This window comes from Bos grunniens, chromosome 4 (genome assembly GCF_055505025.1).
Source record: "Bos grunniens cultivar Pamir isolate PY7600 chromosome 4, Bosgru_T2T1.0, whole genome shotgun sequence".
Taxonomy (NCBI): domain Eukaryota; kingdom Metazoa; phylum Chordata; class Mammalia; order Artiodactyla; family Bovidae; genus Bos; species Bos grunniens.
This window is the reverse complement of record NC_141168.1, coordinates 107,267,411-107,294,161: the sequence shown is the minus strand read 5'-3', so window position 1 is coordinate 107,294,161 and position 26,751 is coordinate 107,267,411. Positions and strand designations below refer to the sequence as shown.

At 45.0% G+C, this 26,751-nt stretch overlaps 1 protein-coding gene across 22 annotated transcripts in view; it reads left to right on the top strand.

Moving 5' to 3' along the window:
* Nucleotides 1-3,808: 3,808 nt before the first annotated feature.
* The window catches only part of DYNC1I1 (dynein cytoplasmic 1 intermediate chain 1), a 382,305-nt gene continuing 359,362 nt past the window's right edge, over nucleotides 3,809-26,751 (top strand). For 6 of the 22 annotated variants that reach the window (XM_086397771.1, XM_086397770.1, XM_086397760.1 and 3 more), the window contains exon 1: nucleotides 5,922-6,092. Coding sequence is in view for 7 of the 22 variants with exons in the window: in XM_086397772.1 (XP_086253898.1) it covers nucleotides 5,258-5,299 (42 nt within the window). In the remaining 15 variants the exon portion in view is untranslated. Of the gene's footprint in view, nucleotides 4,034-5,085; nucleotides 5,300-5,659; nucleotides 5,747-5,921; nucleotides 6,349-13,987; nucleotides 14,010-26,751 lie in introns of those variants that run through there. The other 16 variants (XM_086397764.1, XM_086397749.1, XM_086397769.1 and 13 more) reach the window with 14 other exon arrangements.

The window sequence follows — 26,751 nt, the reverse complement described above, 5'->3', positions numbered from 1 at the left end:
TTTACAGAAAAAAGTGGTTTAATTTCTTTTGGCGAGGTAGGTTTATTTGATTCCTAGAAATAGAAATTTGAAATAACATGTAACGAGGTAGAACATAAGGATATAGATACTGATTTCACAGCTGGAAAAAATGAAGATCTATATTTGGACCCTGATGGAATGGAATTTAAAGTGACAGAAATAATTTATGTTTTATAATCACTGTATTTTTCTGTATACATTTAAGTGCTTAAAATGATTCTTTTGAGATCCAAAGACTTCTATTTTTGCTGTATAGATATTTTCATGTTTGCATTTTATTATTGATCATGAAAAACATATCGTATGCATTCTGGCTTAGCATCATCCTGAAAAGAAAAGCTGAAGGAAGGAAATGAAAAGAGAAAGGGTGGGGAGTTGGGGGGGCAGAGACACATGATGGCAAAGGTGAAGGCGGGAAATACGGGTGATTAAACACAATTATATCACAAATACAGGTAATCATTTAGTATAGAGTGTAATGTGCTGCACTTGGAAGTTATTCACAAAGCATTTAGAGAAATCTGAAGCTAGATAGCAGACACCTTTGAAGTCATGTGTCCAAAATTAAGGCAAATTTATGTCTGTATTTATTTATTGCAGAGTCTTTGCAATTACTATATAAAAACATAGGCCATGTCCCTTAATGAAAAGTGTCCAGAAGAAAAAAAAGTAGACGTTGGAATCCTTGACTTCCCCAGAAGTCACTCTTTAATTTCTAATAAGCCTTCAAACACTAATAATGCACCTGTTTGGGGACATCTATTGTTATTTTCATCTGGCACAAACAGACCAACATCAATCATAGAAAAATATGATTTTCTATAGAAAATACTTAAAACATAGCCTACCTAAAAATACCTAAAATGTATCCTACCTGATACACATCCCATACAAAACTGTGTATAACATTGGGCAGTGCTTTAGTTTCCTCACAGATTTTTATTCGGAGCAAGATGTAGAGCCCACGTCATCCTAAACATTTTCAAGCATTTTTTTAGAGGGGGGCACTTTTCATTTTTAATAGCTGATTCTGGTGGTCACCTTTCTTTTCTGTGGTTTCAGAGCCTTTGGACCACTGAGGTGAATATTCAGTTTATTTCTTGCAATGAAAATATAATTAACTGAGGAATAATTTCCAGAGGAGATTTTCTGGCAGACGAGAGGGCATATGGAGTACAGTGGGGCCCTGCCTGTAGTCAGTGCTAATGGATGGCAGGCACTCAAACGCCAGTCTTGAAGGCTAGTCATGACCCCAGGGTCTGAGGGGTCCCTCGAGTCTGGTAATGTCAAGATTGAATATTGAAGTTAGAGAGTACAAAGCTCTACCTTTGGTATTTTTCATGAAGGCTGGATTAATTATAGCAAACTATAGCTAAGATTTATTGAATGTTTTTCTTGGAGAAGGAAATGGCAACCCACTCCAGTATTCTTGCATGGGAAATCCCATGAACAGAGGAGCCTGGCGGGCTACAGTCCATGGGTTACAAGAGTTGGACATAACTCAGCAGCTAAACAACAAAAATCATATGTTTAGGGACTGTATCAATTGCTTCACATGGATTAACTCATGGAAATATCATAGAATGACAAGTAATATTATTGCCCCTTTTAGGCTTCTAGGAAACTTGGGTCTGAGAGGAGTCTAGTATTAATAACATGTACAAATAGACAAAAACAGTAAATGGTAGATTTAAGTTCCACACCCAGTCTAATTCCAGAACAGGGGAGCTTAGGCACACTCCTATCTCTCTGGAGGCCCTAAAGCACCTCTGAGTAGCTATAGCAAGTTAGCAATTTGCCCAGTATGGTGTGTGTGTCTGTGTTAGTCACTCAGTCGTGTCTGACTCTTTGCAAGCCCATGGAGCCCACCAGCCTCCTCTGTCAATGGAATTCTCCAGGCAAGAATAGTAGAGTGGGTTGCCATTCCCTTCTCCAGGAGATTTTCCCAACCCAGGTATCAAAGCCAGGTCTCCTGCATTGCAGGCAGATTCTTTACCATTGTGATGGTCATTTAATCTGTTCTTAAAGACCTTCTTTCAAATTTTGAAGCAATAGCTAGATTAAGAAGTGAAATGGGTTAGTTTATAATTTGTAGGGAGTATGTAGGAAACACTCTGTACTTTCAGCACATTTTTTTGTAAACCTAGAGTGCTCTAAAAATGTAAGATCTATTAATATACATAAGGTTTCTGCCTCTTTCTCTGCTGGTTTCCTAACCTCATTCTCAAGTGCATATCACCATATGTGAAAACGTGCATCTAACTAAACAAAGACACCCAGAACCTCTTTGACAAGACCTTCTACTTCTCAAGAGTTCTCAACTGGAATGCATTTTCTCCTTCTCAATCTCTCATGACAAATGCTTTAAACATCCTGCTTTTCTTAGTCTCCCCGGTATTACAACCAATAGTGTCTTTTCTTTAGATTTTGAGTCTCTGGAATATAGAGACCATTTATTTCTTATTCATTTCCAGCCCCACACCCAATATCTGTACTATGCCTGAGTACATGATAATTAAAATAATTACAACTGCTCTTTATTGAGGGTTTAATTTGTGCCAAGAATGTATTTCAAGTTATTCATGATGAATACCATTGACAAATTTAGGCCTTCTTAATGCTGGCCTGGGCTTCCTTGGTGGGCTGAATGGTAAAGAATCTGCCTGCCAATGCAGGAAACGTGGGTTTGATCCCTGAGTCAGGAAGATCTCCTGGAGAAGGAGATGGCAACCCAATTCAGTATTCTTACCTGGGAAATCTGATGGACAGAGGAGGCTGGTGGGCTACAGTCCATGGGGTTGCAAAAAAAGTTAAACACGACTTTGAGACTAAACAACAATCCTGGCCTGGATTCTTACAATGAACTGGGGATTGGCTTCCTTAGCCTTTGCCTGTTCCAGTCCCCTTCACTTAGATACCCTCAGATGATTTTTCCCAAGTGTCATTTCCTGCTCAAATGTCTGTAACGGTGGTACTCCATTGTCTGCTCTTCAGCATCCCTTAAGGTCCACAGCTGCTCCCCTAAGAATCTGTTGTGCTCCACAAAGCTGGCTCACTCGACATTTGTTAAGTACACATAGTGCTTCCTCTTCTTTGGAGCTTGGTTTATGCCTGAAAATGTTCTCTGTTCTTCATTTATACTGTGAAGCACTTTGCCTATCATTTCTAACATTATCCATATTCATAATCCTAATTTCCTCCTACCATCTCCCTCACTCATACCAGTTGGGCTCTTATTTGAGAGCCCACATTGTACTGCTGCTGCTGCTGCTAAGTCGCTTCAGTCGTGTCCGACTCTGTGCGACCCCATAGACGGCAGCCCACCAGGCTCCCCCGTCCCTGGGATTCTCCAGGCAACAACACTGGAGTGGGTTGCCATTTCCTTCTCCAATGCATGAAAGTGAAAAGTGAAAGTGAAGTCGCTCAGTCGTATCCGACTCTTAGCGACCCCATGGACTGCAGCCCACCAGGCTCCTCCATCCATGGGATTTTCCAGGCAAGAGTACTGGAGTGGGGTGCCATTGCCTTCTCCGCACATTGTACTACTTTGGCCAATTCCTTATTATTTGACTTTAATTATCAATTTACGTTGGGCTTCCCAGGTGGCATAATGGTAAAGAACCTGCCTGCCAATGCAGGAGACCCAAGGGATGCTGGGTTTAATCCCTGGGTTGGGAAGATCCCCTGGAGGAGGAAATGGCAACCCACTCCAGTATTCTTGCCTGGAAAATCCCATGGACAGAGGAGCCTGGCGGGCTAGAGTCCATGGGGTCGCAAAGAGTTGGACACGACTGAGCACCTAACACTTGACTGTTTTTTTCCACTTTCAACTGGATTTTAACCTTACTTGTGAAAAGGGATTACATTGTCCTCAATTTTGGGCCATCTGAAACTTCTAACACAGGGCTTTGCAAATAGTGGACATTTCAACAATCCTCATACTGGAAAGACAGTAATCCCAAGTGGGAATGGATAAGCTGTGACATTAGGTGAACAAGGATTCCAATGTCAGGTCAGTCACTCAGTAGCTGTGGAATGTGGGCAAGGTAGTTAACTTCTGAAACTCAAATTTGTTTTCTACAGGCGTGTCATTGTATCTGGTACATAGTGTTATTGAAAAATTTTAAAGGATAATACATGTTGAGTTTGACATTCATTAAATATCTAATACATGGCAGTAGCAAGTATTTGTTTCATAGAATTTTTCTCCTGGAATACCTTCAATTTTTTCTGAACTAAAGATACTCTAACTCTCTTTTTAAGACATATTTGTGCTTGCAATAATTTGCTAGGAAGGCAAAAATTGGATTAAGGAAAGCTGTTTTATATATAGGTCTGATATTTATTTTGCAAATACTGTAGTACTTGTCAATTAAGTAAATCATGAATATTTATTGAGCATCTGTTATTCATCAAACACTATTGTAGTGTTTGGAGATACTGCTGTGAATAAGATACAGTCCTAGCTCTCCACTCTCATTCTAATGTGTACAAAGACCCCACAGATATCTAAGAAACATAATGAAAAGCTTATGTAAAAATGGGGCCAAACCTGCATTGATTAGAATCCCAAACTCCATTTCTGAGTCTTAAAACTCGTCTGTTATGGATGGCAGCTTTGGGGGAGTCCAAGAATGGTTACTCAGATACTTATTCATTTTTTTTCCTTTTTCATGTGTTCTTTTTTTTTTTTTTAATTGAAGTATAGTTGATATATATTTGTTACTGAACCAAACTTGGGTTTGCTTGCCTGCTCACAATAGAGCCAACCGACTGACACCTGGCTGTGATGGGGAAAGTGCAGCATTTATTCCAAGGCACCATACAAGGGGTCTGGGACAGCCAGTGCTCAAAAAGCCTGAAATCCACAATGGGGTCCAGCAGAGTAGTTTTAAAGGCAAGGTGAGGGAGGCAAGCCCCAGGGTAAGGTGATCAGCTTGTGCACAATTCTCTGATTGGTTAATGGTGAGGTAACAGGGCGTGTCAGGGGTTATCCTTAGGTTTAGGGGTTGTCCCTAGGCTCCAGTAGGTTTAGGGAGCTTCATGCTCTCCGTCTTTTGAATAGTTAACTAGTTAACATCTTCCACCTGGGGGTATTTTAAGTCTCTGTAAAAACTCAGGAAATGTGCATCAGATGCTGTTATCTAGGCACGCTCAGAGGAGCTAAAGCAGAGGATACGGGTGAAGGGTCTATCCCTGTGAAGGCCCCATTTGGTTCTGCTTGCTTACACATTATATGTTACAGGTGTACTATGCAGTGATTTCACAATGTTTAAAGGTATTTGCTATATTCTTGTCTTAACCTCCTACCCCTCTAATGCCTCTCCCACCCCTCCCACTGGTAACCACTAACTTATTCTCTGTATTTGTGATTCTGCTTCTTTTTTGTTATATTCAGTAGTTCCTTGTATTTTTTAAGATTCCAGATACAAGTGATTTGTCTTTATCTGACTTATTTCACTTAGCATATGCAGGGTATTTTGTTACCCAGAGTTTTAAAAGCTAAGACTTTATGAAACAATGTTGCCAAGCTGAATATGTGTTTCCTCTTCTGGGCAAAACTAAGACTAAATCTGTAAGTTTTAGGGTGTAGCAGATGGATCTGAGCTCTCTCTGTTTCTATTTAAATAACCTAAAGTAGTTCTCAGGGAGTGAAAGTTGTTCCATGTTGGCTGGCGGACAGGAGCGCCCCAAACACCGACGCTCTTCGATGGCAGCCTCGTAGGTGAGTCCTAGCGGTGGCCTAGGGGTCCCAGGTCCTTGGCCGCTCTGAGCCTCTGGCCGGCGCCAGCAGCTCCCTGCGGGCCCGGGTGCGGAGGACCCTCCGGGGGGAGGAGCGCGGAGGGCGTGGGCCGGGGGCGGGGCGAGCCCTGCCTGGGTGCGCGCGGGGAGCTGTCAGTGTCACGCTCGGGAGCGGGAGGAAGTGCCGGGTGCCCGAGGAGCGCGAGCCGAGGGCCGGCGCAGCGTGAGACAGCACATCCTGCGCGCGCCCGGCCCGCCGCCCTCGGGAAACGCTCGGGCGCCGCCGCCGCCGCGCTCGCTAGCCCAGTGCCGCCGCCGCCCGCGTGCAGGTAAACGGGAGCGGGGCGGGGGGTCGCGCTCCCCGGACCGCCGCCCCCGGGGGTCCTCGGCTTTCGCAGCCGCCCGGCAGCGGTGCGGCGCTGCAGCCGCAGCCGGACCTTGGCCTCGGCCCCCTCCCCGGACTCCTGCGTGCTCCGCGGCGCCCGAAAGCGGCCAGAGCCTACCCCCACCCCTCCCCAACCCCCGCGGCAGCCCCGTGCTGCCGCTCTCCCGGCCGAGCGAGGAGGCGAGCGCAGAGGAGAAAGAGTGAGTCGTGGTGTCATCACCTTGTCGCCCACCTTGTGCCCTGGGAGGGGCGTCCCGGGGCGCCCCGCCTCGGTTTTTCTCCCGGGGAGCTGACGGCTAGCAGCAGTGAAATCCGCACCCCCCTGGGCCACCAGCTGACCGGGAGGGGGAGGCTGCAGAGGGAGGTAGGGCGGGATGCTGTTTTGAGTACATTTTCAGCTGTCTGCAAAGCTCTTAGATGCTGTTGCTACCCGCCAAGTGGAAGGAAGGGAATGCACTTCCAGCAAGGCATTAATGAAACACTCGCGCAAGAAGGTGCCCGTTTCTCTCATGGCTGCACACACAAAAAAAGTGTGGCTGGGAGATATGTTTTCGTAAACACCTTTGGGGCCGCGTGGCCCTCCTTCCCCCGCTCCCGCAGCGCTCTGGCCTTAAAAATCCGTGCGTCGTCATCGCAAGGGCAGTGATCCTGGCGGCACTGATGGGAACTGAGAGTGCGGGAGTCTCATGACTTATAACAAGGGTGAACAGAAACCCGGGATCAGGACAGGAAATTACTTAGGAAATTAAAGAACTCAACCAAATACAGGAGATGGAATATATTCGTTATCCTGGACTCTCCCACATCTAGGTAAGGGGCAGAACAAGTAGCCAGCCATTTTCTTGCCTGGAATGCCTCTCAATTGGGCTGTAGACTTGCTGTAGTTAAGGGTTGTGCAAAATTGCTTCCAAATATTCCAGATGAGCAGAAAATATTACTAACATTAAGGCATGGTAGCTGCAGAAGGCAGCATATGGCTAATATTAACAGAGAAAAGGGTGATTGCTTATGTACACATTTTCATCCTGGAAATGACAGAGAAATACGTTGCACAGTATTAGTAAATTTGAAATTTGCATTCAGTGCAAGTTGCAACCTGAGGGTACCAGTGGGAATGTGATTCATAATTCCTCTGATTATTTAGAATGCCAGATTTTCACCAAAAGTTTTGGCATGGAAGAAAATGGACCCAAACTCTGCTCTTGTGACTATGTTTCTTAGTAAAATAAAATCATACACTCCTGTCACCAAGTGATCATTTGTTCTCTTCGTAGGGACCAACTTCCCAATGTTTCTTGAGGTTTGAGGATCCAGTGCTCCAAGAGCCATGTCTTTTAAAAAATCTTCCAGCACCATGATTGGTATTTGTAAATAATGTGCAGGCTTTCTTCAGCCGGATCAGCTCTGGAGCAACTTCTTGGCCCAGGATATCTTCTCTCTCTTTCTTGTCTGGGGCATCAGGCACTGATGCACCTGCTTGCTCTCCTTGGACCTCAAGGTTGCTGAGCTTCTGCTCCTCGGTTCCCTGGAGGCAGAGGGATGGCTCAGCCTCTCCCAACACCCAGCCTTTCCTCCTCTTCTGCTGGAAATATGTCCTGAGGCTTTTGTGGTGTTACAGGTCTGTGTTGTTAAGAATAATCTCCACTAGGGATATGGGCAGAGAAAATAAATGTAACCCACAGGAAAATGGGGAAGAGCTCTTACAGCAGTGGTCCCCGGCCCCTTGTTTCTAATGAACTGAGATGGTAAGAGGAAGTCACCGGGTGTTTCTGTCACCACGTTTTATGTCTAAGAGAGGGCTCTATGAACCTTTTTTCCCCACCCCTCCTACTTCTTCAAACACTCCTTCCAGAGTCTGCATTTAATAAATGAGCCTTTCCCTTGTGTTGAGTCAAGCAGTTCTTGGAGATGAAGCCTGGGTGCTGCTCTGTTCACACTCAGAAAGTCACGTAGAACAGTCTGGTAAAATCCATGCCAAGTTTTTAAACCCAGCCACATCTCTTAGCACAGACAAGTGTGCACAGGCTTTATCAACAGTTACCTCAAAAAAAACAAAACAAAAAAACAAAAACGACTTTACTGGCAGTCCAGTGGTTAAGACTCTGTGCTTCCAATGCAGGGGGCCTTGGTTGGATCCCTGGTTGGGGAACAAGGATCCCACATGCCATGGGGCACAGCAAAAAAAACAACAACAACAAACCCAGTTACCTCAAGGGGCCATTCACTCTCCCAGATTGAGTGTATCACTTTGTCTGTTACTTAATAGCATCAAATGTAAAGGTCACACACATGCATTGCAAACTTAAGTATATTCTTATTCATTCTTTCACGTGCTTTGCGCCATCAAAGAAAACAAAAGTTGTTGATAATACTTTTATGTATAATAAAATAATACTGAGCATTTTAGCAGTGCTTAATACATTCCCTAAATGTATTGCCCTAAATGTATATCACTAAATATATTTAGTGTATTTAGTAAATGTGTTGAGTTAAATGTATTTCACTCCCCATATATTTACGAAAATGTATTGAGTACTTGACCAGGTATTGCATTTTAAACTACTTCTCATGTATGAACATATTTAATCCTCACACATCTGCTAAAGTAGATTTATTTGTAATTCTATTTGGCAGACAAGGGAACTAAGACACAAGGATGTCAAGTAACGTACTGAAAATTGCTCAGCTGAGAAGTTATAGAGCCAGGATTTGAACCTAGGCAGTCTGACTCTAGTCTTCTAGAGGACAGTTTATATTGGTTATTTTTTATATATTGAACTCCAGCTCTTCTGTTATCTCATTTTAATCCCTATATTAATCTTGTGAAGTAGACATTATTTGTGTTTTACAAATGATAAAACTGAGTTAAGTGAGTTGATACACAGCAGAGGTAGGATTCAAATCACTTCTGTTTGACTCTAAAACTAGAACTTATCCATTTTAGCCAGCATTCTCTGTGAGAAATAAAAAAGTTGAGCTTGTCTGTTCTTTTGGGTTTGTTGCCCATTTTCCCTGTGAGCCATTGCTATTTCTTTTACGCCTTAAGTGTAGCTGTGTTTTTTTGCCAAGCTATTGGTATGCCTCTTTGCCAGGCAGATGATAAGGCAAAACCAGCACGGGACCATAGCTCTTTTCACGTCAGATAATTGCCTTTGCTCTGTCTCCTTAATGAAACTAGCTAATTCCCCATAATACTTTGTGGGTCTCAAATACCATATAAATAGTTGTTTCCTTGATCAGAGATCCCTTTTCCTAGCAATGTTTGCGTCTTCTACATGCCCTAGAAAATGTGAGAAAATAGTTGTTTTGGGAACTTTGTTGGGACAGAGAACTTCTGGAGCTCACTTCTTTTGAGAATTGACTAAAGTAAGTCCTACTGTCTTTCTTTGAAATTTATAAACCATTCCCTGGGTCCACATTAAAAAAAGGAGTCCTCTTGACTGGGAACTCTTCGTTGGTACCCCAGACTTGTTTCCTTTGCTTTTTCTCTGCAGGAACGCTGGCACCAGACTGTCAGTGTGAAGTTTGCATTGTAACATAGACGCCGCTGCCCGGGTGCCACGTGTTTATAAAACATCTCCGAGTCTTTGTTTAGAGGGGGCTTCTGAAGCAGTCACCATGGAGGGCAGGCATATGAGTTTCCAGGTGGTCATTGAACCCAATATAATTGATGCAAAATTTTATGCATTTGTGCTAAAGGCAGTGTTCCAGGGAAAAGTGGGTATTTGTGACTAACGAGATTAAGAATTGCTGGTTCTAGTGCACTGTTTAGGAAGGGGGAGGAGTGGAGGCTGTTCTGCTGAAGTGTGTTGGAAACAAGGCAAAACTATCCTGTCAGAGCCAGCCAAGAAGGAATGTTCTTGGCTCTCAGGACACTGCTGGCATTTCACTACAGAGGCATGCTAGAGTGCCCGCTGCAGGGGCAACACCCACCGATGCACGCTGCAACCAGGTGAGGGCTCCAGGGTCTCTCGAAGCCCTTGCCCTGCTTGCCACTCACTCAGCACTTCCCTTGCACATTCACAGTCCATCGACTCTTCCCAACTTCCTGTAAGGCTGGCATTTCTATCTTCACTTGGCAAACAAGGAATTGGGTGACTGGAAACATTAAGCCACTTGATCAAGGCCACAGCAGGCCAGTTAGTAGAAAGACTGGATTTCAAATGTAGGTTGGTCAGGTTCCAAAGCCAGTTCATCCTCTTCCCAACATAGTTCATTGTTTCTCTATGTGGGATACTAAGAAAGTACTATTTAGGGTAGCTTTTTACTGTGGCAGGACAGAGTTCCTCAAGAACACTCTCACATGCTGATAGGAAAAGCCTGGATGTGTTACTAGAGGGGAACAAGAGAATTAGACTCGGCAGGGCAGAGGATAAGCACATCTCCTTGAGGTGTGCGCATGCCCCAGGCGTTTGATTCTCAATATGGTGTCCAGGTATCTTGCTGAGCACCAAATGAATAACAGTCTCTGGCAAAGACAGCCCAGAGAGTGGATTGGTTGATTTTTCCCAGGCAGCTGCAAGACTTTGCATGTGCACTCCATCACTCAAGTTGTGTCCGACTCTTTGCAATGCTGTGGGCTATAGCCCACCAGGCTCCTCTGTCCACAGGATTCTCCAGGCAAGAATACTGGACTGGGTGGCCTTTTCCTACTCCAGGGAATCTTTCAGAACCCACAGATGGAACTCATGTCTCCTGAGTGTCTCCTGCATTGGCAGGTGGATTTGTCCTGGCTGAGCCACCTGGGAAGCCTAGCTGCGAGACTTTTTTTGTTGCAAAAATGAACTTACTTCAAACTTGAGTTGGAAGCAAAAGTGTTTGAAGCGGTGTAGTGTTCTGGGGCCTACATGGTCTAGCAGCTTCGTTGTGATCTGGAACCCTAACTGGGTCCTTAATCCTGGGAAGACCTCTGCTCACCAGGTGACCTACACGCCCTCTAATTTTCAGTTCCTGTCAATCCTGCAGTCCTTCCCCATCGTTTCATTTTGGGGTACAGAGCAGCTAATGACGTTAGTGTGGTAAGCATGTGAAAGCAGAAATTTATGTTAGAGCCAAGGGCATTCTTTTGATTTATGTATTTATTTTTACCTTATCTGGCTGCACCAAGTCTCGGTTGTGGCACGTGGGACCAGGGAATGACCCGGGTCCCCTGCATGGGGAGAGTTGAACGTCAGCCCCTGGACTACCAGGAGGTCCCCCAGTGGCATTCTTTGTGATAAAACTGAGCCGCAGACACTGGAGAGGATGACTGCCTTTGACCAACAGGTTGTCTGGGGAACAGACACCACCAGCGTGCTTCATTACGCTCCAGCCTTCTTTCTCTCCTATAACGTCTATAAAGGTTTTTAAAAATTTTACTGCTCCCCCACCTCCACACATTTTAGGTTGGCATCTAACATTTTTATTGCAAATGTAAAGAATCACTGTGAATGTCATTTCCAGAATATTGTAAACCTTGACCTTTACAAATAAAACGATGACATCATTCTTTGAATCCCAAGTAAAATCTAAATGCTATTCCAACCTCTTTTAAAAAGTACCCGAAGAAGCTCTTCTACAGAAGTGTGCTTTTATACGTTGTGGTCAAGCATCACAGTGAGATTTGGGTTTCCTTTTTTACCCCTGGTAATGGAGGTGGGAAAGGAGACCTTGAATGACTCTTCGACCGCAGGCGTGTTCTCTGGCCGGTCAGTGTTTGGAAAGCCTGCAGACAGAAGGTCGAGATCTGGAGATAGCAATGTTATTAGCTCTCTCCTTTCCTGCACACTCTGTAGAAAGCCTCATGGATGCCAGGGCACATGATGTCAGTTTGAAGAGCACATATTTATTTAGCACAGGTGCTGTGTGGTACAGGTCACTGTGGGGCCAGTGCTGGGAGTCAGGTCCATGGGCTCTGTCTGTGTGGCTCAAGCTCAAAGTGGCAGGGCTGGAAGGAACTGCAGAGCCGCTGTTCCTGTCTCTTGCCCTTAGGCCGGTGGCTGTGTGAATAGTCGTCTTTCCTTTATTGAGTCATTTATAGGAAGAGATCTGCCCTTTCCCCTGTGTTTATATTTTACTTTTTATATATTTTTTTTGATATGGGCCATTTTTAGAGTCTGTATTGAATTTGTTGCCATATTGCTTCTGTGTTATGCTTTGGTTTTTTGGCCATGAAGCAGGTGGGATTTTAGCTCCCCGACCATGAATGGAACCTGCACCCCCTGCATTGGAAGGTGACATCTTAACCCCGGACCACCAGGGACGTCCCTCCAGTGTGTTTCTTTAGATCAGTGGTTCTCAGCCAAGAGTGACTGTCCTTCCCGAGGGACATTTGGGCAATTTGGCTTTCACCTTTGGGGAGAGAGGGTGGCTGCTGGCATCTGTAGTAGGAAGAAGTCAGGGTGGCTCCTGGCCAGCGTACAATGCACAGAACAGCCAAGCCTGAGAAGCCCTAGTTTAGATGCTCTGTTTTTCTGCTGAAATCTTCCCTCCCCTAAGCTAAGTTCATTTCTTTATCCTTCTACAAGGGAAGAAGAGCATACATAACATCTAAGAGGCAGCATAAGGGAAAGAAAAGAAGAAGCATGATATTCCGTTGACTGCCTCTGAGAGCCTCAGTTTCTCCATCTGTGAAATGGGACTATCAATACCTGGCTTGCAAAATTATTGTAAGGCGTGCAGATAATGAAAGCCCTGGGTGCAGTATGTGGCGCATTCTCAATGTATGGAGGATGCTTTTTGTTATTCAACAGCCATGATATCACTCTCTGGCCTTCTTTTTTCAGGGACTTGTGTGATCTTGCTCTGCTTTGAACCAAAGGTATGCTTTTTAAAAATGAAACATGTATCTGCCTCCTTCCATTTCTAGACTCTAGGCTCCCTGAGGCATCCTTTGTATATTTCAGCAGAGGGTTTTTACACACAGTGGCTCTCAACAAGCTTTATTGACCTGAAATATTAGCCAGAATAAATCCCACTTAATTGTCCTTTTATTATAAGATTTAATTCTTTCCCCTTGGATTATTTGTAGTGTGTTTAGTAAAACATTCACTTCCTAAAATGTAGTTTCTATTGCACAGCTGGGCCCAGTATGAACATGGTCTTGGTAATGCCTCAAATTCTAGAAGCTTTACCTTCCTGAACCAGTATCCCGTTAAACATTTCTGCTGGGGGAATGACAGCCTTGAGGAAGACAGCCTGTCATTTTCTAGAAGTGATGGATAGGGTGGTTTGAGTCTTGTGTTTTCCTCTGTGGGTCCCTTGGTCTAATCCCTTTGATCTGGCTTTGATCTGACACTCTCCTCTGAGCAGAGCAGTCCTTTGGCTCCTTTCTCGTGAGAAAGGAGGAATTTTTATTCATTTGTCAGATTTCTATTTTATGTTAATATGTAGAGTGAAGCCAAGAGTATCACATGTATTTTAAATAGTGCTAATGAATAAATGATGGCACACTATTTTATATCCTTTGCCGACATCAATTTCTCTCATTGGGTATGGATTTTTCCACTCCCAACTTGAAATAGTACCTGTTTCTTTGTTTGACAAGCTGAAGATTTTAGTAATTGAAATGGAATGAAGTCCTCTCCTTTTGAAAGTGGTTTAGATCCTGCAAGGCACATATGGAAGCCTTTAACAGTTGACCAAGTGTTTGAATGCTGCAGTGGGCCCACATGGAGGGGATGATCACAGTACTCTGTTTTGGATTCAGCTTGTGGGATTTTAGGAGTTGGTGTTAGTAGGTGGTGGGTTTGAGTGGCTGAAAGGGTAGAAGGCCCTGTGGGAAATGTGTGTTTTGACAGTGTCCCCTTTTAAAACTGAAATGAGTCTCCTGTTTCACCATCCACCCCATTAGTATCAGAAGAGCAAAGCATTGTGGGAACTGGTATGTATTTTGTGGGAGAAAGAATAACAGAAAACTTCTCTGCTTGTTTCCTTAAAAAGTGTGACTTTGTTCACTTTCAGAAGGTGTAGATTACCGAAAGAGGATCCTCTCTCTTTGAATGTTTTCAGGCTCAGAGGAGAGTGAGAATCTATTTACCTTGGTTAAAATGCCAAACCAAATCTCCCAATGCAAATATGGACCACCCAGAGGCATTGTAAAGGCCAGGTTTGGGGTTTTGAATACAGATTTCCTTGCTTTGTCTTTTAGGCTTTTTAATATTTTTCAAATACTGTTGAAAACTAATTGGCACATCAAGCAAGGATGAAACCCCATATCTTTTGCCATGAACTTTAAAGGGAGGAATTGTACTCATTTCCCTCGAGAGCCCCTTGTTTCTTAAAATCAAGAAACATGAATTATTAAAATTTGAAGGCCACCAAGTTGAAGATTTTAAAGTGGATAGAAAAGTCGGGTTATAACACAGGTATAGGAGAGGAGGTCCAGGGAATAGTCAACAGAAGCAGAGGCACTACCTCAGGCCAAGGGGGGCTCATAATTTGAGCAGGTTTAGAGATTTTTAACCTTGAGGATCCATATTGTTCTAGCCATCTTGCCTGATGGTTGAGGGTGACAAGGACAGTTTCAAGTTTCCAGGGTTTTGTTAAAGCTTTATACGATTTGCCCAGTGAAGTGGTTGCCTCAGGCAATGATGGCTGTGGAAAGTTCACCCCAAGTGGGAATGCAGTTCCCACCAGTCACCTGCAGTCTTGCTGCCAGACTCTTGCCGTCCCAGTGTCCTTACAATAGACAGCGGACTGCGTCTGAGTCAGAAATCATGGTGGGCAGGCGGTGGGGAACCCGGCATCCTGGATTCCTGAGAGCCCTGACTGGTCATTGAATTGACAGCTGTTGTTTGCCCATCATGATTTCTCTGACACAGAAACAGGCTGTTTGTTGTAAGGATGTCAGGATGGCAAAGTTTGCCTACAAGCAAGCTGTACAACAGGCCAGTATATCCGAGACGAGGCGTTGAGGTGAGGAATGTGACTTTATTTGGAAAGACAACTGACCAATAAAATGGCAGACTAACGTCTCAAAATAACCATTGTATCCAGGTCTGGATGCCAGGTTCTTTTATAGAACAGAGATAGAGGTGGGCAGGTGGTGAGAAATCAAAGTGAAAAGGCCATTAATCTTGCAAAATCTCCTGTAATGGCAAGCCACGGGAGGCAATGGATTAATTTCTTCCTTCTTGTAGTCACCTATAAGTGGACAGAGTCCTGAACAAAGGCTCCTTGGTTTAACATTTGGGCAGAGGGGCAGGGTTCCCCCAGGCAGGTCATTATGTATGGACACAGTATCCTTTTAGTGAACAAAAGCAATGGGAAGCAAAGGTTAAGGAAACAGATCCAACATGGAGTCAAGCTGCTCCCTGTAACGAAAGCGTCAACCTTGCAGCAGAAGTCTCCAGCCCATCCAGAAAACATACATATGGTAAGAACATATTGGTAGCCCCACTAAGTGGCAGTTGAATGTAGTCCAGCTGCAGGTGTTCAGAGGGAGGTTTGAGGCCTCTGAGAACAAACATCGTTTCCCAGGTTTGGGGAGCTGGCAGGTCAGGCATTGGTGGTGAACTGTTTTTGCGATTTTATAGAAGGCCTCCTACTGTCGGGGGAGTGTGTAATTAATTTCCTTGGTTCTGTCTCGTCGCAACAGAAATATGAAGTGATGGATGGACCAGCGTTACAGCCCTGGGACGGGCCGGAGTTTCAGCTCCGTGTTACAGCTCAGTTTTATTTAGAAAGTAAAGGAAAATACATCCTCGAGGTGTGAGGGAATGCCGACCCAGAAGGTGTGAAGAGAAGAGAGGCCCTGGCCCAATTTTGGCTCCTCTTTTTGTATGTTTTTTTCTCCTCCTGGGCTTGCCCTGTGTAAACGGGGCTAGCCAGGAGTGCTGCTTGTTTACCTGAAGTCCTCACTCTGGTCCTCGGACCTTCCTTTGTTCTCTTTTCACAGGCTTTTCCCTTCTTTGTCTTTTAGCCACTGCCATTTTGGACTCCTTTTTTCTATTCTAACTACCTAACACTATCAATCTTTATTTCCTGATTTGATTCGCTTTAATCGCACCACAGTGGATAAAGGAAGGCAAAACCTGAAAAATGGAGTTTGCTGGGGATCCCGGAAGAACCAAGCACTCTCCTGGGTTCCGCAGTAGCCCTGACTGCTCATTGAATTGACAGCTGCCGTTTGAAGATCATGATTTCTCTGACTCAGTAGCAGGCTGTGGTCCAGTGGTTAAGACTTCACCTTCCAATGTAGGAGGAGGGGGTTCGATTCCTGGTCACTAAGACCCCACATGCCTCATGGTCAAAAAGAGCAAAACATAAAAAAGAAGCAATATGGTAACAAATTCAATAAAGACTTTAAAAATGATCCACATCAAAAAAAAAAAACAAACCCTAAGAAGCAGGCAGTTGCCTGTTGTAGGGACATCAGGGTGGCAAAAGTCTGGCAACAAGGAATTATTTTTTGCAGGAACAGAATGGACTTCATCCACATGATCCACAACCTTTGTAGATTCTGTTGCTGCTGCCTTTTCACAGAAGTCAGCTGACACAATCCCCTGATAACTCAGGTTCAGTCTTTATAGTGTGAGCCTCAGTTGTTATGACAGCAGTTTCAACAGATACGGGAGTAGCAGCAACAAGGTTTTGTACCTGCTGTCTGTTTTTGCTGGGGTCCTGGTAGACTTAAAGGGCTTCCCTGGTGGCTCAAATGGTAAAGAATCTGCCTGCAATGCAGAAGACCCAGGTTCGATCCCTGGGTAAGGAAGATCCCCTGGAGAAGGGAATGGCAATCCACTCCGGTATTCTTGCCTGGAGAATTCCATGGACAGAGCAGCCTGGAGGGTTACCGTCCATAGGGTCACAAAGAGTTGGACATAATTGAGTCACTAAGACTGGTAGACAAAAAAAAAAAAGGAAAAAAAAAACCCTTTGCTTCCTTAACATTCCAATTATAGTTGATCCCAAAGGCATACCAGCTGCCAGTATAAATCCTAACAGTTTGTCCTTCTGGTAACTGGCATGCTCTTGGTCAGGGTGTGGAGCTCTGCTTGTTGGGCTGATTTAGCTTATGGGAGACTTACCCTCTTAAAAATTCATATTGGGTAATGACAACATAGCCAGCTTGGAAATTCCGTTTTTTGTTTACAGTGTGACCCATCAACAGACAAAATTAGATCAGGATTAGTCAAAGGGGCACTTTGTGAATTAGGATACAGTGTCACAAAGGTCAGTGGCTCACCTTCTTTGGTCAAGGGTAGCGGAGTTGGACGCGACTGAAGCGACTTAGCAGCAGCAGCAGTAACATGCTGCTTGCTACTGCTGCTAAGTCGCTTCAGTCGTGTCCGACTCCGTGCGACCCCACAGATGGCAGCCCACCAGGCTCCCCCGTCCCTGGGATTCTCCAGGCAAGAATACTGGAATGGGTTGCCATGTCCTTCTCCAGTGCATGAAAGTGAAAAGTGAAAGTGAAGTCGCTCAGTTGTGCCCGACTCGTGGTGACCCCATGGACTGCAGCCTGCCAGGCTTCTCCGTCCATGGGATTTTCCAGGCAGGAGTACTGGAGTGGGGTGCCGTTGCCTTCTCCGGCGGCAGTAACATAGCAGACTATTTTGTTTTGGATGCAGACTTAGGTGCTGAAAGCAGAATCGTCTCAAAAGAGGTTAGTATGTTTGCAGAGAAATGTTGAGTTACTTCCGAATTGAGATTTTGAGCAGCGTGTGGAGTTTGTAAGTAAATGTCATTTCCTAGGGCTTCCCAGGTGCCACTAGTGGTAAAGAACCTGCCTGCCAGTGCAGGAGACGTAAGAGACATGGGTTCAATCGCTGGGTCTGGAAGTTTCCCTGGAGAAGGGCATGGCAGCCCACTCCAGTATTCTTGCCTGGAGAATCCCATGGACAGAGGAGAGGAGCCTGGCGGGCTGCAGTCCATGGGGTTGCAAAGAGCTGGACACGACTAAGCGACTTTCGCTTCACTTCTGTACTTCTCATGTTCTTGCTTGAGCATCCCCAGGGCTGGGCTCTCTGTTTCACGTTCAGATAAGGTGAAAGATTTTGAAGCTGGGTGCCCTGGGGCAGGCAGTTCTTGCAGCACTTGGTTTAGTCTCATAAAGGCCTGCTCATGTTTATCTTCCCCAGGAGCTGGTTCAGCGATTGAGCTTTTAGTGAGTTCATAGAGTGGGAAAGCCGATAGAGGAAAAATTAGGAACCTGTACTCTGCAATAACCAGCCAGGCCTATGGATCCACAAGGTTGTTGTTTAGATGTGGCCTAGGGAATCTGGGGATCAGCTTGGTTTTTTGGAGCTCACTGGATTCCTTCAGTGCTTAGATTATGACCTGAGTAATGTCTGAAGATAATTATAATTTTTCCTTGGAGACTTTATGTCCCTGTTTAGCTAACCGTTATAGCAAATAAGTGGGATTCTTGATGGATGCCTCTTTGGTACTTGAAAATAGCAAAAGTTTGGCTCTATTCTTACTGTAGAAGGGTCGATTTCCTGGGGAAATGGAGGGTACCTAAGTTTTGGTGGAGCATTTGGAAAAGTAAGAAGGGGTCTCACTGAACCCTCCAAGTTTGCCTGTCCCAGGTGTGTTGTTGTTTGTTCCAAGTAAAGGTGAATAGCCGCTCATTGTTGGTGTCCCAGCATGGACAGAGGACTGGACGGAGGTCCACACCTGTGAGCCATTTCGAGTCTGATGAAGCTTGTGACACAGGGTTTTGGGGTATGGAACAGCTGGGAAGTAGGGAATCTTGTTCATCTCAAGTCAGATTGCCATCCCCACCCACTGGGTTTCGGGACTGTTAAGACCGGGTGTTACGGGGGCTGGTACAGGGAATGGTTAGCCCCGAGGGAATCGGTCTTCTATTATTGGTATTAGACCTTGCGTCACCTCGGGTTTTAATGGCTGTTGAGACAGTTTAGGAAGAGGTTTGGTTTCCTCTATGAAAATTTTACAGGTTCTGCACCTTTTATGCTTCCAGGGTCAGTGTTAGAGGTAGCCCACAGATTTTCAGGCACCTTGATTAAGTTAGAGGTCTTTTGCTGGAATCCTTTCTCTTCTATATCAAGGACAGGCTGTAAAGAACATCAAGGATCAGGTTCAGCTTGGTCAGGAAATTCTAAGGTGAGGTGTCCACTAGAAGCAAAATGTATTAGCCCTTTTAATTCAGAAAGGAGATCACTACCTGATAGTTTGGAGCTGTGTTAGTAGCTCAGTCGTGTCTGACCCTTTGCGACCCCAAGGACTGTAGCCTCTGACTGTGGGATTCTCCAGGCAAGAATACTGGAGTGAGTTGCCATCGCCTTCTCCAGGAAACCTTCCTGACCCAGGGATCGAATCTGGGTCTCCCGCGTTGCAGGCAGATTCTTTACCATTTGAGCCACCAGGGAATCCTAACAGATTGACTGGAGCTGTATCATGTAGCAAGAAAGGAAAATTTCTCAGTGAAAGGCCCCAGAGTCATTTCTCCTGGTTGTGGAGGAATTTTAATAGACACCCACTATGGGAACTTCTTTTTCACTCAAGGGATGTGTTGTCCTATGACAGTGGGGTTTAAAGTAGAGACTGTAGCTCTGGTATCTGTCACAAGTTGGCAAGGTTTCCCATTACTTCTAATATTTTTAAACGGTTTATTTAATTTTGGCTGCACTGGGTCTTTGCTGTGGCTCGCACTCTTTCTCTAGTTGTAGCGCATGGGCTTAGTTGCCCCAAGGCATGTGGGATCTTATTTCCCCAACCAGGGATCGAACCTTCCCCTGCATTGGAAGGTGGCTTCTTAACCACTGGACCACCAGGGAAGTCCCTCCATTAATTTTAATTTTAGTTTCCCCTTGGCTGTTTAAAGGAATTACTGGTGGCAGCTTATCAGAGAACTCCTTGTGGTCCTGTCAACTCTTGAAGGAATTTTTGAGAGCAATCTTTTTTCCAGTGCCCCTGGTGATTACAATTGAGATGTGGATCCTAGACCAGCGTTTTGATAATAGACTCTTTAGAAGGGTGCACTGTGGGAGGCCCAGGTATTATTTTTGGTCACTGGTCTTGGACCCGTTGTAGTGTAAAGGCGAATAGTTGGGCAGACTTTTGTTCACTGTCTTATTCCAAACTCCTTTCAAAGTGCTCAGCATTGGTCATGAGTTCAGTCAAACCAGTGGCCTCCCATCCTGTTTTCCACCTTTTTCAGTTTAGTTCAGTCGCTCAGTCATGTCCGAATTTTTGTGACCTTGTAGACTGCAGCAAACCAGGCTTCCTGTCCATCACCAACTCCCAGAACTTGCTCAGACTCATGTCTGTCGAGTCAGTGATGCCATCCAACCATCTCATCCTCTGTCATCCTCTTCTCCTCCTGCCTTCAGTCTTACCCAGCAACAAGGTCTTTTCCAGTGAGTCAGTTCTTCGCATCAGGTGGCCAAAGTATTGGAGTTTCAGCTTTAGCATCACTCCTTCCAGTGAATATTCAGGACTGATTTCTGTTAGGATGGACTGATTGGATCTCCTTGCAGTCCAAGGTATTCTCAAGCATCTTCTCCAAAATCACAGTTCAAAAGCATCAATTCTTCAGCGCTCAGCTTTCTTTATATAGTCCAACTCTCACATCCATACATGACTGCTGGAAAAACCATAGCCTTGATTAGACGGACCTTTGTCAGCAGAGTAATATCTTTGCTTTTTAATATGCTGTCTAGGTTGATCATAGCTTTTCTTCCAAGGAGCAAGCATCTTTTAATTTCATGGCTGCAATCACCATCTGCAGTGATTTTGGAGCCCAAGAAAAGAAAGTCTCTCACTGTTTCCATTGTTTCCCCATCTATTTGCCATGGATTGATGGGACAAGATGCCGTGATCTTAGTTTTTTGAATGTTGAGTTTTAAGCCAGCCTTTTCACTCTCCTCTTTCACTTTCATCAAGAGGCTCTTTAGTTCTTCTTCACTTTCTGCCATAAGGGTGGTGTCATCTGCATATCTGAGATTATTCATATTTCTCCCAGCAGTCTTGATTCCAGCTTGTGCTTCCTCCAGCCCGGCATTCCACATGATGTGCTCTGGATGTAAGTTAAATAAGCAGGGTGACATACATCTTTGATGTACTCCTTCCCCAGTTTGGAACCAGTCCGTTATTCCATGTCTGGTTCTAGCTATTGCTTCTTGATCTGCATACAGATTTCTCAGGAGGCAGATAAGGTGGTGTGGTATTCCCATCTCTTGAAGAATTTTCCACAGTTTGTTGTGATCTATCTTTTTATCAATCCACTAATCTCAGGAGATAATCCGTTTACAAGTTGGGCAGTGAGAGCAGGTTGGGTGACGTCATTTATTGTGTGGAACCCAGGATGCCTTAGGAAGAGAACTTCCAGACAAGTTTTACAGTCAGGCACAGCCAGCTACAGATTCATTTTTCTTTTGTTTGCATGTTTGACCAATCATCGTGGGCAAGGAAGACTCTAGGTATGGCTTTTAAAAGATCAGCTGCATTTTGCAGGCTTTTTCTGCTCCATAAGGGGACCGTGTTAAAGATGGAGGATCTTAAATATTGTCAGCAGGTTCCACCATTCCGCTTCTTGCATTGTTTTTAGGCGTCACCAGCTCCTACCAGCTGTTGCATGAGCTCAGGAAGATCTGGCAGCCCTGGTCATAGGTTCCAATGAGGACTTTAAATTCTTCAGAAAACTTTTGGTTCTCTTCCACAGTTTTAGGAAATTCTCTATCTGTGGTCCTTTAGTTTGGTCTTTGATCAAGGAGTGAAAAGTACCTGAGGAGGATCTCCAGCAGCTTTGGTGGGGTGATTTATTTTAAAAGGTAACTTCCCAGAGTGGAAAGTCAGTTCAGGTAGAGACTTAGAGAGCGTGAGTACTCAGGCAAGCCAGTTAGCGGGGAGCAGCGGGCGTTATGTCAGTCTTACTGTCTTTTGATTTAGGTACCCCTTGCATCTTTAATTTTTTATTAGCCTTTTGTAATGAATTTTTTAATGATGTTATTTTGGAATCTGGCAGCTTTTTGGAAGCTTTTGCATACTGATTGAAGTAGGTCTCACATTCTGTTTGTTAATGTGGGAGCACTTGCTTTCAAATGTACTTCTCAAATGAACTGCTGCTGCTGCTGCTAAGTCGCTTCAGTCATGTCTGACTCTGTGTGACCCCATAGACGGCAGCCCACTAGGCTCCCCTGTCCCTGGGATTCTCCAGGCAAGAATACTGGAGTGGGTTGCCATTTCCTTCTCCAATACAGTCTTGTCTAATTGGAATATTTCTTCTCATGGCCATTGTGATTTTAGGTTGGTTTTGGTAAGATTTTGCAGGTTTTACAGGTGTATATGTTTCCCAGGACTAGATTCTTAGACATACGAGCAGGTGCGCCTGAAGATGATGGCCCACTCAGCTCTTTGGAACTTAAACATCCCATTTTTGTTTTAAGCTAGGCCTTAAGTTTCTTGGAGCCAAATTAATACTTAAGAAGGATGTCCTGGTAGGCCAGAGATTGTATGGTGTTTTATAAGGTACCTTGATGGATGAAAATTTGCTGGAGTTTGGTGGGTGACTTAGTGTCAGCCTAACCATCCTGCTACCACCTTATCTAGTATGGGAGTCTTAGAGATAGGTAGGAAGCACTGCCTAACAGCTTTTATGATCTCAATCCAGGCTCACTGGTTTTGCAGCTTTTGGTTTCTGAGATTCCATTAGGCGCAGCCTTAAACTACCAGCAAACCTGTGCACACTAACACGGCAGCAGTACCAGAGGCCTGCCTTGTGGACTGGCAGTTCTTGGTGTGAAACTGGGGAGTGAACCAGCTGACCCCAACAGACGGGACAGCAGACCAGGATTCCAAACAAAGGAGGAATTGCAGAGTGAATCACCAGCGGTTCCCAACACGGAACTAGGGATTTTAGTCAAACAGGGAACTGTGGATTGAACCAAGGATAGGGGCTTGTGTTCCGGATGGAACTGTCTGCCAGCCCAAGGTGAACCATTAAGCCCTGGACTAGACAGTCTGCTAGGTTCGGAGCTCTGCACAAAGACAGCAGAGCTGAGAATTGAGAGGAACTTACCACAGAGATGATGAGAAAGACAAGAGAGTGCGAAGGATTTGTGGCTACCGTGCCTTGCTTCTCATCATCCCCAACGCTATGAAAAGTTTCCTCTGACTCTCCCTACTGCTACCAAGATTGCTGAAAAACAGAATTCAGCTGAGTAAATTTTAAAAGATCTTATGTGCTTTATTCAACCATCCATGCATCTGGCTGCCCCTATTTACCTATCTAGGGCTTATCAGGCATTTCTAGATTGACCGGTTTAAGATTCTGCCCTGTGAGGGTTTGAAGCTGTAATTAAGTTGTTCAGTTGCTAAGTTGTGTCAGATTCTTTTGCGACCCCATTGAGTGAAGCCTGCCAGGCTCCTCTGTCCATGAGATTTCCCAGGCAAGAATATGGGAGTGGGTGGCCATTTCCTTCTCCATGGGGAACTTCCTGATTGAACCAGCATCTCCTGCATTAGCAAGTGGATTCTTTTCTGCTGAGCCAGCTGGGAAGCCCCAGCCCTATTTGGTAGTGCTATTATTAAGCCAGTAATTAAGTTTAGGTATCAAGTTTTGGTTTGGTGATGACATGGGCTTAGAACAAGTGACTCCAGGTGGGGCCTCTTGCCTCTGTCTCTCCTTAACACCAGGTGGCTCAGATGGTAAAAAATCCACCACGAGACCCAAGTTTGACCCCTGGGTTGGGAAGACCCCCTGGAGGAGGAAATGGCAGCTCACTGTAGCCTGAGAATTCCAGGGACAGAGAGCTTGGCAGGCTGCAGCCCTTGGGTTGCAAAGAGTCAGACAGAGCTGAGTGACTATCACTTAACATTGTCAGCACCGCTGTTGCCTTCCTGAACAATGGGAAGGGTGATCTGGGCAGTGCACAGAAGTGTTTTGTAAATTCTCTGGGGAAAATTCAGAATGAAAGTTGCTTTACCTAGGACACATGTTCTGGCAGTCATATGGCTAACAGTCATATTTAGTGTTTTCTTAGTCTTTACATGTGTTCCAAGAAGAATGCATTCATGACACTTGTTAAAGAACTAGTAAGGCAAGCTTTATTCAGGGGGACTATGCGTCATGGTAATACCAGGACCACTGCAATGGGGTTTTGCAAAGGGGAGAAGGATCGTGCCCAACTTTGAATACAACAAGGAAAAGTGGGAATTTATAGCCATGTAACAGTCAATCCTAAAGGAAATCAACCCTGAATATTAATTGGAAGGACTGAAGCTGGAGCTCCAATACTTCGGCTTCCTTATGCAAAGAGCTGACTCATTGGAAAAGACCCAGATGCTGGGAAAGATTGGGGGCAAGAGGAGAATGGGGCAGCAGAGGATGAGATGGTTGGATGGCATCACTGACTGAATAGACAGGAATTTGAGCAAAGCCCCGGGAGATAGTGAAGGAAAGGGGAGCCTGGTACACTGCAGTTCATGGGATCGCAGAAAGTTAGTGACTGAACGACAGGAACAAGTAGAATAGGGGTCACTGTATGGAAAATTACTAAAAGGAAATATCAGGATAATGGTAGGGATTCAAGCTAAACCCACCTAATAGGATTCTTGATAAAAGGCAGGCCGAGGTGATCAGCTATCCCTTGGGAGATGTGGGGCATAAGGCACCCAATCAGATATCAGTCAGGTATTGGTGATCAGCAGCCCACTCCAGTACTCTTACCTGGAAAATCCCGTGGATGAGGGGGCCGGGTAGGCTGCAGTCCATGGGGGTCGCTAAGAGTCGGACATGACTGAAGCTACTTAGCAGCAGCAGCAGCAGCAGCATTGCTGATCAGAGCTGGAAGGTGGGACACTCTGGCCAAACTGACTTATCAGGACTCTTGCTAAAATTGGAGAACATGCCCATGGACAGGACCTAGTTGAAAAACACTCGAGGAACCCAACTAGGGTTTGGTCAAGGAGATCATCTTTGTGATACCCTTCTCAGAGGGCACTCCACTGCAGGCTTGGGTAGGGTGGTGAAGGATAGGTGGTGGAAGTTGCCAACAGCAAATTGAGAAAGGGGGAAAAGTAACCAGAATGCTGGATCACTGGAGTACAGTGTAGGCCGAGGGTTAGGCTGCATCACCATTCAGTAAGAAATAACTCACAAACCTCAGCAGAGTAGCATGAGGAAAGATTTCTCTCACTCTTGTTGCATGTCTCGTAGGGGTCAGTAAGGGGCTCTGCTGACCACATTCACTCAGAGACTGATAGTGGCAGAGGTTTCATCTTGATGAATGTGCCCCAGTCCCTAATGTGTCGTTAGCAAAGTGGATTCATTGGCTGTGCTTGATGACAAATGGGTTGTTCAGCATAGTCCTGGAGGAGGGGAACAGGAGTGTTTATAATTAATCCAGATGACTGGAAGGGAGGGGCTTGCCTGAGTTCTGCCTACTCATGCTGCTAATCAAGTGACCTTCCTAGGAAGGTCACTTGGAGAAGGCACTGGCACCCCACTCCAGTACTCTTGCCTGGAAAATCCCATGGACGGAGGAGCCTGGTGGGCTGCAGTCCATGGGGTCGCTAAGAGTCGGATACGACTGAGCGACTTCACTTTCACTTTTCACTTTCATGCATTAGAGAAGGAAATGGCAACCCACTCCAGTGTTCTTGCCTGGAGAATCCCAGGGACGGGGGAGCCTGGTGGGCTGCCGTCTCTAGGGTCTCACAGAGTCGGACATGACTGAAGCGACTTAGCAGCAGCAGCAGTAGCAGTAGGAAGCTCACTGAGACACAGCCACACGCGTAGTGGGTTCAACATCCTACTTTAGGAACATGTGAAAGAATGCCCATTTAGAATATAAAGTGCATTTGAATGGTTTTAGCATCATCAGTAATAACAGGGTCCTGGAATGAGTAAATGAGTAAATCCAGTTACTGATAATAAATAAAATATGTGTAGGGATAGAGATTATCTTCTTTCAGTAGTTTTTCAGTTGTAGTCAGGAATATCCTTTAGTCCTGATGGAGTGCCACCCATGACCCAGACTTAGTGCTTTGTGGGCACATGAAGATGAACAGGGTATAGACCCAAGGGACTGAGGTCTAATTAGAGGAAAGTAGCGACTTCACTTTCACTTTTCACTTTCACGCATTGGAGAAGGAAATGGCAACCCACTCCAGTGTTCTTGCCTGGAGAATCCCAGGGATGGGGAAGCCTGGTGGGCTGCCGTCTATGGGGTCGCACAGAGTGGGACACGACTGAAGTGACTTAGCAGCAGCAGCAGCAGCAAAGTTTAATATCCGTAACAAAGAGTTTTATGTTATCACATGTGTGTGTGTATGGTGTGCTCAGTCATGTCCCACTCTGTGACCCTTTGGACTGTAGCCCACCAGGTTCCTCTGGCCTTGGGATTCTCTGGGCAAAAATACTGGAATTGGTTGCTATTTCCTTCTCCAGGGATCTTCCCAACCTAGGTATCAAACCCAAGTCTCTTGCTTATTATCACATGTAGCACATGGTTATTGTCTGAGGTAAAAGGTGATAAATACCTAATAGGAGTACAGCAAGTATAATGAGAGTTCAAACAAGGGAAGCTGTTAATAATTAAGTGAATAATCACTTCTTTTAATCAGGCAAAAGCATTAGTATTACTGTGTTACCTTCATTCTTCCTGTCTTGTTCTTGGGCTCAATTTGACCTCAAACTAATCGTAACAATGATT